We start from the raw sequence: 18,063 nt of genomic DNA, 5'->3' as shown, positions 1-18,063 counted from the left end.
AAGAGGTGGCACCCAGGGGTCTCATGTTCAACAAGCACCCTGATCGTTGAGGTCTGACTAGGTCTAAAGCTGGGGGGAGATGCAAGCAAGATCTAGTGCTTTGAAAAAAAATGAAAGAGGAGGGACACTCCCCAGCAGACGGTAATGAGGGGCCATGAAGGAGTTACAGACGGCCCCAACATGGAGCCTTCAGGGGCGCTAGCGCGTTTAAATATTGAAACAGAGCACCATCCCCTGTCTCATTACCGGTGTAATGAGGCTGGTTAGGGAGGAGGAAAGCCCCTGCCATCAAAAAAGCAGCTGCCAGTTTTACAAGTTTATGTCACACATTCAGTCAGATGACTCCTGATGGAAAGTTTGTTCAGTTTTGTTTAATCATCTGTTTTAATCACACTCAACATTGATTCAGTGGTAATATAGAAAATATTACTGGGCTTTAACTTTGGAAAACAAAACTCACATCAACCCAGCCTCTATTAAAAAAGTATGATGCAACAATACTAAAGTACATGTCTGTGCTATAGTGCACAGTGCATAAGCGTGTTTGCACTGTGTATGTGTGTGCCTTTATTTCCATGAACACTCTTTTTTCAGAGTCACTGATTGCTATAAGGTTATGTGAGCTTGACTTTATTTAATCTGTGAAAGGAAATTTACTTTTGCATCACTTGGCATTTGGGACAGCAGGGGGAAAATGCCATAACTATTTTAATGCAGCAACATAAAAACAATATTGACAGCTGTGTTTATTGACAGCGCAGCGATAGTTAGATATTCCCAATCAAGCCTTCAAAAGATCAAAGTAAGCCTATCAACATTGTACACTGCTGTGAAACATTGTAGACATAGACAAATATTTTGATGTAATATATAGAAAATCCAGTGGCCTATTATCCTACTATCTAGAACAACTGCCTTAAAATAAATTTTATCTAAAAGAAAGAAATATCACTGAAAATTACAGTTTGACTTGACTTCACATGCTCAGTGCAGCTGGATTACTTGTGTTTAAAAAAAAAATTGAAACAGCAATTGTTTTCTTTTTTTCCAGTGTAGGTTTTAGACATATCTCATATGACCCGCTTGCTCTGCTGCCTTTCACTGGGGTAGATATGACATCTCTGTGACGTTCCCAGATAAATCACTTTGTGTAACAGTAGAAATGTTTTCTGTTGTGGCTTTTCATTTCACAAAAAGACAGATGCCCTTCAGTGCTACACTCCACAACAGGGGTGAACAATGTGTCTTGTAGTTGTCAAAAGAAATGACAGCAAGATAATTGGTAGGGCACTTCGTTTAAACCGAAACAAATAGGCTTCCAAAGAGAATTGTGCTTTTAAAAAAGTAAAGCTTTGTTTTGCACAGCTTATTATGCAGGCTTCGGAGTGAAGTAATGAAGAGGAGTATTAACAGATTGAGCATTAAAAACAAATGCACATTCATTGCAGTTCATGAATATTCATGTCACTAATTCAAATAACCTTAGGCGACTGTTACGACTAATGAATATTTAAAACAGCTTGGTCACAGAGATTTGAACATTGCATTACAGCTGACTTTCTGAGATCATCTTGTACAAGGGTAAACAATTAGGAAAGGCAAAAACAGATTTCAGTGGTGATCAAAATACATCTGGAAAACAATATCTCATGTTGTCACATTAGTTACGGGCCATTGACACTCCAAAGGAGAACGTGATGACATGCGAGAGGACAGTGGGGTGAAGAGTTGGCAATAATCAGAACTATTAGTTTATGAATCATTTAGTCAGTCAACAGAATAATAATTGACAATTATGTTGAAAATCTAAATCATTTATCAAACAAAAATGCTAATTATTATTCTCATTCCAGCTTTCGAAATGTAAGAACTTTTTCTCTGTTTTATATGATTTTTAATTGAATACCTTTACAATTTAATCATTTGGTTGGTCAAAACAAGCAATTTGAAACTGTACTTTTGGAAACCGATGTGCATTTGTCACTATTTTTAAACATTTTGTAGATCACATTATTAATTGATTAATTGAAAGAATCCACAATAAAGAAAGTGATCTTAGGTTGCAGCCCTAATCAAATTTGGTCAAACTTGATGAGTAAAGTTGGTATATCCTCAAACCTTTTGAGCTGGCTCAGTCAGGAAGAGTTTAACAGCAGAAAAGGAAAGGCAGCACAGCGCCTAACAAAAGGGGACTCACCCTCAGAGGGACTTGGGGTCGACTAAACATTTACCACGCTGGTTTTGAAAAAGCCCAGCACCCTTAAATGCTGCAAGTAGGAGAATCCCGAAATGCCCACTTAAAAGGGGGCCTCGGCTGCTTCCTTTGAGGGATCAGCATGGTGACTCGTCCTCCTCGCCACTACCGCAACGCTAATTAGGCCCACCACAAAGCCAGCCTGTGGGGATAATGTCCCATTATTAGAGTCATTTGTTTCAATTAACCGCTCTGTGATTCTACAATAGCACGGTGCGGCCCAGTGCAAAGAAGCCATTACTCTCTGTAGGAACTGCTGAGGTTTGGGACAAGAGTGTTTGTAAGAAGGTTACGGATACCTGCAGCAGTGGTGCTGCCAGTCAGGCTCCACATACCGCCCAGTCACCGATGAGTTGTTTCAGCACTGAGGGGGAGCAAAAAAGTCCCTGTTCATATCTTTTTTTAGAGCTTTTAAAGACTGGTTTTGTTGTTTCTGAAATTTTTGAATTTTTGTTTTGTGCACTTCACTGAGAACTGATTGAAAGTTAGTACAAGAGATTGTTGACTTGAGCTATGGGCTGTTCCCTTTTACATGTCATTATGGTGTGCTGAATTACTATTCTGCTACTGTATACTTACTCTATACTGCATACTACATGCTGCTCTAGTCATTTTTGGACTGCAATGAGGTTACATCCTAACCCTCTAAACTTCTTGTAGATTTGAGGAGCTTCGCTCATCTATTTTTGTTTTTTACATCAGTCGACAATGAAGACAGACAATTAGTCTAGAGCATTTTGGCCACCAACAAGCAACCCTTGATAATACCTGATTGTACTGTTTGTGCACTTGCATACAGCTTTCTGTTGGTCACAGCTGGAGGCTAAAAGAGTCTACTGGTTGCAGGTTACATAAATCATGAGTATGAGAGAGACTATGACTGTGATTTGTTGCCTCATCTAAGAGACATAACACCAAGAAATAGCATTTGTATAAATGTTGTCAGTTCTTCAGTCATTCTTCAAGCAGCAAAAAAAAACATTGTTGCAAAAATGAACTTCTTTTTTGAAACATCACTCTTTCCTGATAATTTGCATATTGTTTTTAGCATATGCGAGCTTTACTGTAAATTACCTCAATGTTTTTGGACACTTAACAGCAGTAGTACAAAGATGCTTATCAACTCCAAATGCTCCAAATGCAATATTTCGGAGCACTTTTAGGTCTTTTCAACACTAGATAATGGAAACTTCGATTGATACCAAGAGGTTGCTGCCCTGTGATGCCTCTGTTGCCAGGCTCTCTCATTGGCTTTCTCCCCCCGCTGCACAGATGTTTACAAAGAGACATCACCAGCTCACATTAAAGGGTTCAAGTTGTCCCCTCGGGCTGTTGCTATGGAAATAACCCTGCAGTGGTCGCTCATTCATGTTTGATTAATTGTTGTTTTTTTTCCTTTCTGTGCTGTTGCCTCTACAAAGACCTCATTATGGGAACATTTAATCTTGAAAACAAACAAAAAAGATGAATATGTCCAGATCTGTTTCATTTGGACTTTCAGATATTATCTTCTCCTGCGTAATAAAAGTCTTAGAAATTGTATTAGTGCTGTATTAATGTTAATAAACCATTGCCTGTGAAGCCATACAATCATAAAGACTTTTTTAGTGTTTTTCCCAGACTTACCTTGACTGAAGTAAAGCATTTTGCCTTTTACCCTTCTAAATTGCACTGTGTAGCGCTTAGCTACAGCAACCCACTGGGGCCAATTAGGATACCAGCAGAGCTAGGAAGTGCATAGCAGATGCTTTTGCCACTATTTATTAAAATCCAATCTGCAGGGGCCCCTCCAACAGCTCGTTAAACTACCGTTAATCTAATTAGCTCTCACTTGCCACTGTTTTCACCACATTACCAAATACAAGGGCCTCGACTTTGCAATTTAGGCTGATTAAGTAGGTCCAGTGCTGTTAGGCAGAGCTTGTAGGGAGGAGCTCCTCAGAGTTGTCAGTCATTTTATAGAGTCAGATAAATCATGCAGTTAAGTTCAGCAATGGCTTTGGGCTCGAGTTTGAATTAAAATATCTGCAAAAGGAATATTGGTTGAAATCAAATCCACGTTGCCAGGTCAGTAATGCAAGCCCACATGTTTAAAAAACACTAATGAAATACTCCACATCATAAAGCGCTTGCATATTTGTAATGGCATGGTACCAGAACTGGATACAAATTCCATAATGGGCTCTTTATGGATCAGGTCTATACGATGTCCTTTCATGTCTTTTAGATCACGATCATGAATCTGCACTTCCGGTTCATTATTGTTTGGGCCTGGCTGTATTTTTATTTGATGAGTGCTGCTCTCTGGACATGTGCCTGGTTCTACTCAGAGATCTGTGTGGCGGCTTTGACATGCAGTCCTGCTCATTGCTTACAGATGGGCAGTCTGACATGGAGCTGTAATCACTTCCAGATGAGTAAGGCACAGTATATATTTTAAGACATTTTTTAATCCATCAAGCCTTCATGGTGAACTAGATGATGGGATTACACAAAGACAGACTAACACATGGGTGATTGTAAAATAATTGGCAGGTAGTATAAGATATGAAGTATTTATAGGAACTTGTACTTTAAATTAACTATCACACATTGTAATATTCAAACAATTTCAACAAGCCAATCCCATTCGGATTCCATTCGTGACGTCTACAGGCAGTCTTAGTTTAGAAAGTTGGATCATTTAGATCTCAAACAGCTTTGTTTACATTCTCATCCTGCCTGCCAACATTTTGTAAGGCCACAATCTTGACAGCATTTCACACAGGGGCACTTTGAAATGTAAGGTAAAACCGATATCTAAAAAACAACAGAATGCATGTAATAAAAACCCAAATGTAAGCCCACATGATCTCCTACCCCAATTATGGAAACTTAACAAAGACTTGCTTACTCTTTCTCAAAACCCACTCCAGCATTTATTCGCTTCTGCAACAAAATCATCAGATCATACAGTCAAGTAGACTTGCATCATGTTATAATTCTCTTGATGTTGGAAAACTTTGGATAGTATTCATCATTTATCTTACATTTCTGTATACTGCCTGCATCTGCACAAGCTACAGCTAACAACTAGATGGATGATTCAGATGACAAAAATGCTTTTACATTTGTAAACCTGCTGACTTTGTAGCCACTCATAAAAGAGGTATGCCACAATCACTTTGTTGCCTGATGTTTTTGTTGCACTACACAACCTTCAGGAACTCACTTTTTCTTTAAGGCTGTGAGTTAAAGCTAGTGGTGAAAATTGCAGAAAAGTTATATATGGCATTTTGAAATTACATTATCCTTACTGCTGCTTCTCTAACCACGGTCATTTATCTATTTATAAACCCACAAAGGCTTAGAGTCTGTAACAGCTGCACTAAGCTGTGCTTCTCTCCAGTATGTTTGTGCGGCGAGGTCTGTGCTTGAATTGTTGAAGACATTTATTCCACTGTATCACATTTACAAATTTTTGTTTTTACAAATGTAAATATTCACTCTTAATAAAAAATACTGTGAATAATTGACTTAGATTCATCAGGCAGACAGAAACAGTGGTTAAAAAAAAAGAAATCAAGAATTCATGTTTACTGACGTTTTTTACACAAATAAATAAATAAAGTTACTTTTATTTGAAAATATACTGCATGTCATAAGCTCCTTTCATGCCTCTTAACAGCATACTTTACACAGTTCAACATTTAGGCAGTTAAATACTGAGAAAATGTTAAATCTGGTCTCATTATTGAAAAAGTCACTTTTAAAAGTACTTTTACTGTCTTTTTTTTCAAGTCGGTAATTGATCAAAGATTATTTCACGACCATTCTTTGATTGATGTAAAGAGCCTCTTCTGTATCACAGTCGGCTGCTGAGTAGTGCTTGTACTTTGGCTCATTCTTCAGGCCAGTGCACATTTAGACAGCATTTCCCTGCAAAAACTAGGATGTAAAAATGGGTTTATCGTGTATTCTCTGTTGATACTTGCACACTAACTCCGTACCAAAAACTGTACTACACACTATTCCCATTTTATAGTTGTTTGGCTTCGAATCCAAAGAAATGTTTCAGACTTTGGAAGTGGATGGCATTCAGTTTTGATTTAGTGTTGTGCTGTGCATCTGTGCATCACCTTTTAGTAGTTCATGTTATTTTATGGGCTTTTAAATTCGATATCGTGCAGAACTCTCCACTTTGCTCCTCAGTGTAAGTATATGATGATGATGATGATGATGATGATGATGATGCATATATTCAGGAGGCTGTGATTGGACAAACACTTTCATACTCTCCCATACTATTACTTGATTTTATTGTCTAATTTTCATGTCTCTTAAACTTTGTCGGTCTCTGCGTCTGTGCCCGTCCTTTTTGTTATCTACCATATTCTTTCTGCATCACTCTACCTCCCCTCCACCTTTTATCTGCTCTCTCTACATCAACTCTCTCTCTCTGTTCCTTTGCATCTCACACTCCATTCCTCTTCTCTCTCTCCTTCTCTGCCTCTCTCTCTCCCTCCCTCCCTCCCTCCCTCTCCCTCTCTCTCTCTCTCTCTCTCTCTCTCTCTCTCTGCTGTTTTGATAGTGACGCAGTTATCAGGCTGTCAATTCTAATCTTGTCTTGCCAGTGCAGTGCTGTCCATTCAGAATTACAGCTACCCCCTCCTCCCTATCTGTCTCCCCATATCCCCCACCCCTCAGACAACAGAAACGCTGATGGGATGAGCAAGCTGAGGCTGACACTATAGTTCTGTCCTTTGCTAGTAAACTAGAAACCTGTAAAGAAAATAAACTTAGCACAAAAACTAAGGAAATTTGTGTTTGGTAGATTATTTCTCTGTGGTAACAATGCTTTTTGGCAATAAATCTTATACCGTTGGAAAGCCTGTTTAGTTCCCTTTCAAATGGTGCCCCATTTGTAAGGGATTTATGGGATGAGCAGCAGCGCTGAGTATATGTGTTGCGCCCATGAAAACTTTGCCAAATCTTCTCTGCCAATGCCAAACAGCTTATTCTGCCATTGACTCATTTGGTGTTTGGTGGATTGGATGATTGAAGTTTGAAGAAACAAGACATATTGGCAATTTATGTTAAGAGGAGTTGAGAGAAAACCTACGTGAACACAGAGAGGACATGCAAACTCCACACAGACAGGACCTGCCCTGACCGGGAATCTAACCTAGGACTTTCTTGCTGTGAGGCGACAGTGCCAGCCACCGTGTTCCTCCCATGTCTGTGGTTCTGCTCGCAAGCTACTGTACAGTTAAAGTAGAGCAGGAGATGTGGGAGAAGAAAATGACCTAAAGCAGATTTCTGCACATGTTGGCTGCAGTTCATGTTACTGTTGTAACCCTGACCCTGCCGACACGTATTACATTAACTATAATAATTGAAATAGTGAGTAGCCCATTAAGTAGTAGGGCTGCCCCCTGACAGTTGAATATTTTAATCATCAGTCGGTGACCCCTCAGACTGAGATTCGTCAAGTCAAGTTTTTTTTGTCAGTCAGAGTGAGCGCTTCTCATTTTTCACACTGCTCTCTGGGGTAAAATAATTCCACTACGTCAGCGACGGGTACAGGCAGCTGTGGAACCGGACCCAGGTGAGTCTGAGTGACCCTACAGTCACATTAGCTACAAAAAACAGCGACACGCACTCGCTTGATGGGCGTTCCTGGGCGTGCCTACTACTAGTTGCTTGACAAAAGTAGACGTTTGACACGGTGACGCTTCTGTATCGATAGTAGCATGCTATTGCCTAGTAATATCTGCAAGAGCTCTTACAAGTCACTTCAGAGGTATTGTCAAGTCACAAGAATGATGTTTTTGGATTTAAAAGTATTTATTTCTGAATTTGCCAAACATATCAGATATACTGTATATAGAAATACGATGTCCTGAAGCGTTTCCGCCATCTTGAATGATTTTCTTCGATTCGAGCAACCAATGTACATACGTCACGCTGCCCTCATGCTGCCTTCACTCCTGACTGGCAGTCGCTTTGTCGCATTGCTCAGCATTTGCATAAAATAGACCCTTGTCTATTTTGGCCCCGCCTTGCTCGTGGCAGCGGCAAGCTTGTCACTTGTCGCTGGCAAACGGCCACTCCCATTGAAAATGAATGGCAGCCTGCCGCTTTGTCACTGTCTCTTGTAGCTAATGTGACTGAGGGGTGAGACGGAGGCAGCTGCCGAGAGGAAAAGAGGCTTGCCCGGTCAGGCTCCAAGATAACATTATCTTTTGCCTTCTGCTTAGAAGTGGTGGATTTACAGCTCACTTTTGTTTGATATTTAGTGTCGGCAAAAAATAGTGTGTAGGAGTGTAAGCTATTTTATTTGCCTCTTAGCAAAATGCCATAACTAAAATTAAGTTTTGCTTTTATTGTGAAGGCTAAAAACTAAAGAAGTGAAGCTAGCACTATGCGTTGCGGTTGTCAGTATGGGAGTTGATCAAAGTGTGTTGGCCACTTAGTTCACGCTGGTTTAGATTACAGAGCCTCTGTGTTATTTTATCACCCTCGACCACAGTAGTTAGCACGCATTAGCTCTGTGGGCTAAAAGCAACGTAGCTTGCACATTGTTATCCAGTCTGTTAATTAGAGGGTATACATGTATTTTTCATATTACTGTAGATATCTGGCCAAAGGTACACACAATTACATCATGTCACATCACAAAATATCTAGTACAACTACAGTGATACAGGACAGGAGATAGATGTCCATCAATCTAAAATACAAACGGCAATTGTCAGGATCCAGTGTCAGCACATCAGACTCAAAGAGTTACTTTTTAGAGTCTCTATTTTGCATCAACAGTCACACAGGGAGACATCCATTGTTGAAGAGGACCATATACCAGTCTCTCCACTGACAGTATCAGAAAATAGACCAGAATGCAGTGCAGCCATAAGATGTTGCATTATGAATAAGGGATGTGACTCTTGCTTTTTCTGTTTTTCTGAACTGACAACAACAGCTGTCACAATAATTACTGTTCTTTGCACCTGCATAAGAAAACTGATGAAAATAAGCTTGATATTGTATAGTGTAGATATGGCGGGTTTGTTTTATTCACCAACAAGAATCTGTAAAGCCAGCAAGTAAAACCACTCTGATGTATGTTTGTGATTAAGGGAAAGAGAAATAAACAAAGGGAACCAGTGGTTACAATATTTGATAAAGGATCTGGAAACAAGATTAATTCTCTTTTTAGTGTAATGAATGTTATAATTATTACTTTCTCACTGAAGATATGTATATATACTATATATACATTTTGCAATGAAGACTGTGCTAGTGCTGGGCAATATATCGATATATCGATAATGATGGATGAGGCTAGATATCATCTTACATTTTGGATATCGTACTATTGCAATAAGTGTTTCCTGGTTTTAAAGGCTGCATTACAATAAAGTGATGCCATTTTCTGAACTCACCATGACTGTTCTAGCTGTTCTATTATTTGCCTTTACCCAGGCTTTAGTCATTAAATCAGCATTATTAATGATTATTTATATCAAATCTCATTGTGTAAATATTTTGTGAGAGCACCAATAGTCAACCCTACAATATCGCCGCAATATCGACATTGATGTATTTGGTCAAAATTTTTTTCTAAAGGTCTTCTGGGAAATGCAGAAAACCACTGACAGCAGTACATGTTGATTAGACAGGCTGAGAGAAAATGAAAGCAAATTAAAAGATTCCAGATTGATTAAGTATCTAAGGCGGGGTTATCCTGTAACACTTTTATACTGTAGTGAGTAGAGTTTTGGTTTATTGTACTCTTTTCAGAGGTACTGTGTGTTGAGCCATCTGTATTCTTTTCTTTTATTGATATTTCATCTGGCGTCTTATAAATTCACAGACAGGAATCTTGTACAATAAGAGAGGACAATAAATAAAGAAATAAAAATAATATGCCCCTTGTTCTCCTGGTTGATTGCATGTCGCTCTTTCCTCTGTATGAATACATGTGCATTTTCCTGCAGATTATTTAGCCTTTTTTTCTTTCTATTTTGTCATTCCATTAGCTCTACCTTCATTTTATTCTATTTTCACTTCAAAGGCTTGAGTGGAACAGATGTCGTTTCAAATGCCTGTCTTCTGCCTCATTGCCTAAAAGTGAGGGATGATTATTTTTTAATGAAACCAGGCGTACTCACACACAAAAAAAGAATATTACCTGTAAGCTGTGAAATAGACAAGCAATACTTTCGCATCACCCTGAATGAGAACATCCATTCATTTCCGCACACCACAAAAACCATTTTGAAGTTTTTCTCTAGCTGCCAAATGTGCTCCTGGACCTTGAATTTTGATTAGTTAATTTCATGCTGTGTAGAATACAGTGTGTTGTTTGTCTGCAAATGCTTTGCTGAAACAATGCAATTTTCAAAGGCAGTCATTTCTTGTTTTCCAATTGACAGTTAAAGGGGATAACTGGCTGTTGCTTAATCCTGTGATAAGTATGCATTAGATGGATGTGAACGTCTTTAAATGTCCTCAAGTTGCTGTTTGATACTAGCACAGGAACAAATCTTGTTCATGGTTTGTTCTCCCCCTGCTGAGTTTTAACACTGAAACCCAGGATCAGTGGATTTTAAAAGAGAACGTTCAAAGCTGTTTCATTTTCTAAAATGCAACCTGATGAAATAGAATTTGGCTGTGGAGATTTGCTGCCTTTGTCAAAAATAAAGGAGTTCACCCTCACTTCACTCAAAGCAATATTTGAGTAACACCTCTCCCGTAAATAGTGCACATAAGCATCCTTCATTTGACATAATACCAATGCACTGTATATCATTATATATTCAGTATTTCATTATATCTTCTATTATGTGGATGGAAATTGGATTGTTATTTCCTGCCTTTATAGCAACCAAGAAATCAGGTTAACTGATGTTCCACTGATACTAATGGCAACATCAAGCCGTCACTTCTTCCTTGCCATCCTCCCTCAGCTGCACCTCTTCTCTCCCTTTCTCCTTATCTTTCCCTCTCTCACTCCCCACTCCCTTCCTCTCTCTCTTTCTCCCGTGCTTGATGTGTTCTCTACTCGGCAAAGAAGGCAATTTCCATATAGAATCACAACCAGGATCAGGTGACCTGGATTTGACTCCCCGTCAAAGCCCTGCACGGAAAATAAAAATGTATTCATGTGTTTTGGATCGAGTACATCACACAGATGTGAGCAGTTTTTTTGTCTCCTGAAAATGTTGTGAGATTGCAGCATGTTATTGTTGACAAACCAACTGGGTACATCCTATGAAAAATAAAGATTTAATCCTTTTTTATGGTTTCCTCAGAAAGTGGAGTTGAATGCTTTGTGATCCACATGAAAGTGACAAAATAAAGACTGAAAGAATAAATGAAAATATCCATGAATCCAGTGATTTAACAGCTGATTAAGTGATACCAATGTGATATTTTAATTAGCCCAGCACTCTCTCCCCCCGTGATTTTGTCCAGGTTCTCCTGAACCACACCTCCCGACAACCCTCCAACACCCCAGAGGCTAACCTGTCTTCACTGACGTCCTGTTAGCCTTCTTTTACCCATGTACCCATTGATCTGTTTTCTCTTCTCAGAACAAGCCGCGGCTGCTGTTCGCAGAAATCTGCTGCTTTCACCCTCTCTTCAGCCTTAATTGAATGTTCTATTTGGTTATTTCAATGATGCTGAGCGTCATGTGCACAGTTGTTAATGCTGAGGTTTTATATATATTTAACCTTGCAAAAATCTAGAGTATCTTATCCAGTCAATGCATCATGCCCATACATACGCTTACATACATATGCATACTGGATGACTCCTCAAGCTTGTTTCTGTAGTAGCTCCAGCAAAAGAGTTATTTTCATCAACTGATTTATGACCAGCAATTTCTTTGTCTCATTCTCTTGTCTCTCTTCCTCCCTCTCCATCCTTCTTTCTGTCTCCAGATAAGCAGTGAGAAGCGGGCCTCGGCAGAAATGATGAAGCCAAAACCCAAACCTCAAAAGAAGAAGAAGAAGAAGGACCCCAACGAGCCACAGAAACCTGTGTCGGCCTACGCGCTATTCTTCAGAGACACCCAGGCGGCCATCAAGGGCCAAAACCCCAATGCTACCTTTGGGGATGTCTCCAAGATCGTGGCCTCCATGTGGGACAGCCTAGGAGAGGAACAGAAGCAGGTAAAAAAAAAAAAACATGCAGGTCTTGAATATCTAAAACAATATAGTGGATGAGGAAACATGCAGGAATTTGTAAAAGATGCGGTGAAAATGATTGTGAAAATGATTGCAAAAATTGATGACAGTCACACACTATCAACATTATTGACTTCCCAGAAAAGGAAGTTTTAAGTGAAAGGAACTACTATTTCCTCTACATTTGACTGCACAAATGTACCCAAATGTAGTACTGTATGTAAACTTTTACATATATTTTCTATGCTTACACAGAAAATGTTTGACGCACACAAGTGCACAAGAACAAGTGCACATGCATACACTGACACAAACACATGTACAGTCACATGCACACATTCTGGTCTAACCAGTAGATGGCATGTGTGCTGCAGCAAACGAGCAGCCTTTCCCTGGCATTATGTGCTGTGTAGTGTGTAATTACCAGAACATATCTGTGAGATACAGCTCACCTTAATGAGCTAGTTATTCTCTTTCTAAAGATAATCCATCCGTTTATCCCCACTCCCCTGACTCTCATAAAAATGTTCTTTCTAAATTTAATTCAAGCAAAGGGAAGGAGGGGAAGGTTGGGGGAGCATTCTGTGCTCAGCAGCCGTAAAACAGTCTGAGACTAACAAAGTTGGACATTTTACAGGCAAGAAATGGTCAATATGGGAAAAATATACAAGCACCTGGGGAGATTTTAAGGAGTTAAGGACGGATATTTTATGCAGTAGGTAGATTTACTTATACCCACGTGCTATAGTGCACACCTGCATATATTCCTGAATATGAATACACGCACAGACACAAACCCTTATTGGTGTTCATCTTGTTTTCAAAATGCAAAGGCTGAGTTTTTCTCAGCAGTGTAGTGTCCATCAAAAAAGAACTTTCCAAAAAGATATCTTCTTTGCCAAAAACAAAACTCCCACAAAGCTCCAGGCCCAGGTATGGTCCATAGCTGATGCCTTCACACCATGCATCTTCATTGGCCCTCTGACAAGCATGGATGTGTGAAGTTCTCATTTCCACTCTTTATTTATTATGTACCTCTGCTATTTTGATCCTGCCTAGAATACAGAATTAGTGATCCCTCCCCCCCTCCCCCTCACCTATTGTCTCGTCCTTGGATTTAGCTGAAGGACATCTCGGCTATCCAGTAAGAGTAGTCTATTGTTTCTGTAGCTATTTAACATCATCTCCAGCTCAGCAGTAATAGGTAGGAAAAGCTAATGATGACAGAGTCATGGTGTTTTGTATTATGGTTATTCAACTCCAAGAGAAAACACAGTTATTAACTTCTTTTGCTATTAGCGATTCAGTTGGGATGCAGAAGGTTTGCTCTTCACAAAGGATACTGTGTAAAGTAAGTATTCTAGTACAGTATGTGGCGTGCATTTAAAAGCATCATATTTTCCAAACTGCTTCTTCTTGAGCATCAGTTTTGTTGCATGCACGTCAAGCACATAAAAATAGGATTCAGTATCGAAACTCAGTGTTTTAAGTAACGAAAGCTGGCATCATCAAATTAGTAATTACTTTCTTTTATCAGATATTTACTTATTTAAATCAAAATGTTGCCAGTTGTACGCTATTGTATTTAAGTTTTTGTATTGCTGCTTGTGTATAGACACTATTTAACATTTGAGAATTTGGCCTTCTTTGCTAAATGAAAAAGGGAGTTGTAGAAACAATATATTCAAAAGAATTGTCAATATCAAGCCCTACCTAATAAGTAGGCTACAGTGCACTGCATACATACTTTGGTTTTATACTGACAAACATACTTCTCTCTCCTTTCTGTTTTGCATAATATACATCATTTTGCCTTTAGCCCTTATAGCTACAGTAATAGCCCCATTTTCAGACACTACATCCTACACAGACAATACCTGGAAAAAATACCTGCGTGCACAAACACATCCATATGCACTCATAAGCCCACATTCTGTATGCAAACACACTGAGCTTTTTCAAACACAGCAGCAGCAGTTAGTTGTACAGAGGTTTGTATATCACACTAACAATATGGAAGGCAGTTTCAAACAAAACTCATCGACAGGCAGGGATTGCATCCTAATGTACCAAATGACAACAACCATTGTGGTGTATCACTAATGTCAGTATGCTGATAGGAGTCTTTTTGTGGAGCTAAAAGGAGCGAGAGAGAGAGAGAGAGAGAGAGAGACAGACACAGACACAGACAGACAGAGAGAGAGAACGAGAGAGAGAGAGAGAGAGAGAGAGAGAGAGAGAGAGCGAGAGAGCGAGAGCGAGAGAGAGAGGAGTTCCAGTTCATTTCTCTAGGTGGATTGGAATGGAAATGATGTGTTGCTACGATAGATGGAGACACATTGAGATGAGGGAGTTTTAGTGCTGTGATGAGGAAATAGAGGTGTTCTGTACCATTGGTTCTGATGGAAAGGGAAACATTAAGGGTGTGTGTGTGTGTGTGTGTGTGTGTGTGTGTGTGTGTGTGTGTGTGTGTGTGTGTGTGTGTGTCTGTGTGTGTGTGTGATATGTTTAAGAAAGTATTAGATAAAAAGTATGTGTGTGTATTGAGAGACAGACGTGTGTCTGCACATTTATGAGCATGTCAACCTCTCCTCTCACCCTGAGCCTCTTGTTTAGATTTTTTCTTTCTCTCTCTTCACAGGGGTACAAGAGGAAAACCGAGGCGGCTAAGAAAGAGTACCTGAAAGCCTTGGCCGCGTACCGAGCCAGTCTGGTTTCCAAGGTAACGCTTATGACACACCGGCCCTGGCTAAGACTGATGATGGATTGGATGGAAAATCCCTGCTAATGGGCTGGGCAGGGCTTTCTTGGGCTGAGGTGGTGGTGGTGGTGGAGAGGGAGGGGGCATCTGATGCAAATAAGCAGTCTGTATTTGGAACAATACCTGATTTCCATAGGGTGCAGATGTTGGGGGTTGGGGATTGTAGTTGGTATGGTGATATGGTTGGGGGAGGGGTCAGCACCAGCATATGGCCAAAACATCTATGAGGGATGGATATAAAATGATTGCTCCCTCATGTGCTATACATAATATCAGGTTGAAGTATTATTTGTATCATTGGAGAATACAAACCCTAAATGTATCTTACACCAACAGACACCTGTGTCATGTATTAGATCGATTTTCTCCATCTCATCATCTACAACAGGAAGTACATCCAAATCAACGCAAGCAATCATAGGTTTTTTCTGCTGTTTCCACATTTGACACCTTCCTGCTAATCCAGATCTATGACATCCTTTTTGCCCAGTGAATGATGGCATCTTGTATGCACCAGCATAGTAGCACTGGGAATAAAGAAAGGAGGAGGACTGTGGATTGCATTGTTTAGTGCCGTCTTGTATTAACATTACACAATGTAGTGTGGGGAAGATTCCTTTTGTCATTCCATTTGTTCTGCAGGCAAACAGCCTCATTTCTCTGCCCGGGCTACTGTGTGTGTGTGTGTGTGTGTGTGTGTGTGTGTGTGTGTGGGTGTGTGTGTGTGTGGGTGTGTGTGCACGTGCGTGCACGTGTGTGCACGTGTGTGTGTGTGTGTGTGTGTGTCTCTCTTTTTCCCATCTATCTGTCAAGGTGTCTATTGATCATTACCCCAGCCCCAGCTCTATTCATACAAATGGGCTCCATTACCTTCTAATCAACACTGATGGCTGGAGATGAGCAATCTGACAGCTCATCATAGGGTCCTGGAGAGGGTGGGGCAGGATGAGGTGGAGGTGGGGGTATTTTGTAGGTGCTGCACCTGCTCAGAGTGAAACTGTCCAAAAAGAGAAAGGTCACGTTCAGGTGATTTTGGTTTTGCTGGAGTTTGGTGTTGACATTGACCCTGTTTCCCCATCCGTCAACCCATCTACATGTGTGTGTGAAGTGAAAGCTGTCAGGCCGAGGATACACAAAATATTTAATATATATTACACAGTGAGCATCAGTATGCTGAAAAAAGATTTGCTGTTAGGAGCTTTGAGTGTCAACTATCCTGTATTGGACAGCTTCACCAGGCAGACAAACACTCACTCTGTCAGTCACGTCGCTCTGTAGAGAAGCAGATGATTGTGACAGAATCAACCAGTACTGAGGACGGCAGTGGGGAAATGTTTATAGAAAAATTACGGTATTTCTTAACATGGATGTTATTAATTATGACTATTCGTCATGATAACATTTCACTCATCACCCAAAAGTAAATGTAACATAATCTTAAAGGAATAGTTGAATATTTTGGAAAATTTACTAGATATGAAGATCGAAACCACTCTCATGTCTGTCCATCTGAAGCCAAGAGACAGTTAGCTTAGCTTAGCACAAAAACTGCAAACAAGGGGAAACAGGTAACCTGGCTCTGTCAATCTTGGCATCTAACTGTCAGCAAAAAAGAAAAATAGCGAATATTGATAAGTGTTTTTCCCGAACTCTTCCTTTAAAGCCTTGTCTGTGAGTCCAACAAAAAGTAAAGACAGAAAGTAGTCCCTTGAAAATCCCTGCAGCTGTTGTAGCAAACAACACAACCCTTTCTTTTCAACTTGGCTGAATTACCTACTGTATAAAAGAACCAGGTTGAAAAGTAACAAAATTTCCCAGGTCAGGGGTAATGGATGCTGCTATTAAAAAAAACGAGAGACTAAATGTGATCAGAGCTTTATGATTGATGTGACGATGATGATTTGTAATTAGTTTAAAAGGTATCTCATTAAAAATCTGTTTTATTCATCCACAGACATACAATGACCCTGAACCAAAAAGTGCCCAGCAGACCAGCCAGCCCTCCCACATGCTGCCCCCGAAGCAGCCGCTGTACAGCGTGCCCCCCCAGCCCTCCTCACCCTACCTAGGCCCGCCGGGCTCCTTCCCCCTGTCAGACCTCCAGAGCTACGCAGGGCCACCTCGCCACACCCTGGCCCAGACCCTCAGCCAATCCCAGATGCTGCCACCCAGCATGAGTGCCTCTCCCCCATCTCCCTTCCAGATCAGCCCACCTCTGCACCCCCACGCCCAACTCTCCCTGCATCAGAGCTCCCTGCTCAACCAGCCAATCCGCATGCAGCAGTCACAGCCAATCATCTCACACCAAATGGGGCTCCAGGCACCTCTGCATTCCCCTCCTCTCAGCCAACAGGTTGGTATGGCTATTATTAAAATGAAACATGAACATGATGAAAACTGTTTTCACTAAGTTAGTGGCGAACAAACTATTCTCTACTTTCCCTAGTTTCTAGGAGTCTAAAATGTCTCCAATCCAGCAGGGGTGTGATTTTAACACCCATTTTACCTGACCAATGAGTAAATGGAGAGAGAAAAAGTGCTGTTCCTGTTTCCCACCCACTAAGCTCAAAAGCAACTGATAAAAAACACTTACGACATTTGGCCTCATACAGTATCATGGCTCAGCAAACTTTAACGGCTGGTCATCTCAAAGCTAGAACGATATAACTGCTTTTTCTCTCCATTCTCTCTTGTCCAATCGGCAGGGATTCTCCCATATTCAGGCTGATTACCAGAACAGTGTTGGGGGCTCACAGTCTCCAGGGGCCCCTAACCCAGTGCACGGCCAGAACCCTGACTGGGACAGCGAGTACTGCAACAGGGACTGTGGACCCAACCACTGCAGGTGAGTGCATATTGTGTTATGTATAGTG

The 18,063-nt window shown here is 40.5% G+C and overlaps 1 protein-coding gene across 3 annotated transcripts in view; it reads left to right on the top strand.

The window, feature by feature from the left end:
• Positions 1–18,063, top strand: part of LOC144520748 (TOX high mobility group box family member 2-like) — a 74,451-nt gene that overhangs the window by 53,856 nt on the left and 2,532 nt on the right. For all 3 annotated transcript variants that reach the window (XM_078254724.1, XM_078254723.1, XM_078254725.1), the window contains 4 exons: positions 12,184–12,414; positions 15,071–15,151; positions 17,145–17,543; positions 17,896–18,035. In XM_078254724.1, coding sequence (XP_078110850.1) covers positions 12,184–12,414; positions 15,071–15,151; positions 17,145–17,543; positions 17,896–18,035 — 851 coding nt within the window. The remainder of the gene's footprint in view (positions 1–12,183; positions 12,415–15,070; positions 15,152–17,144; positions 17,544–17,895; positions 18,036–18,063) is intronic.

The sequence above is a fragment of the Sander vitreus genome, chromosome 7 (genome assembly GCF_031162955.1).
Source record: "Sander vitreus isolate 19-12246 chromosome 7, sanVit1, whole genome shotgun sequence".
Classification (NCBI taxonomy): Eukaryota; Metazoa; Chordata; class Actinopteri; order Perciformes; family Percidae; genus Sander; species Sander vitreus.
Note: the sequence above shows the minus strand (reverse complement) of the source record. Positions and strands in the feature narration are given on the sequence as shown.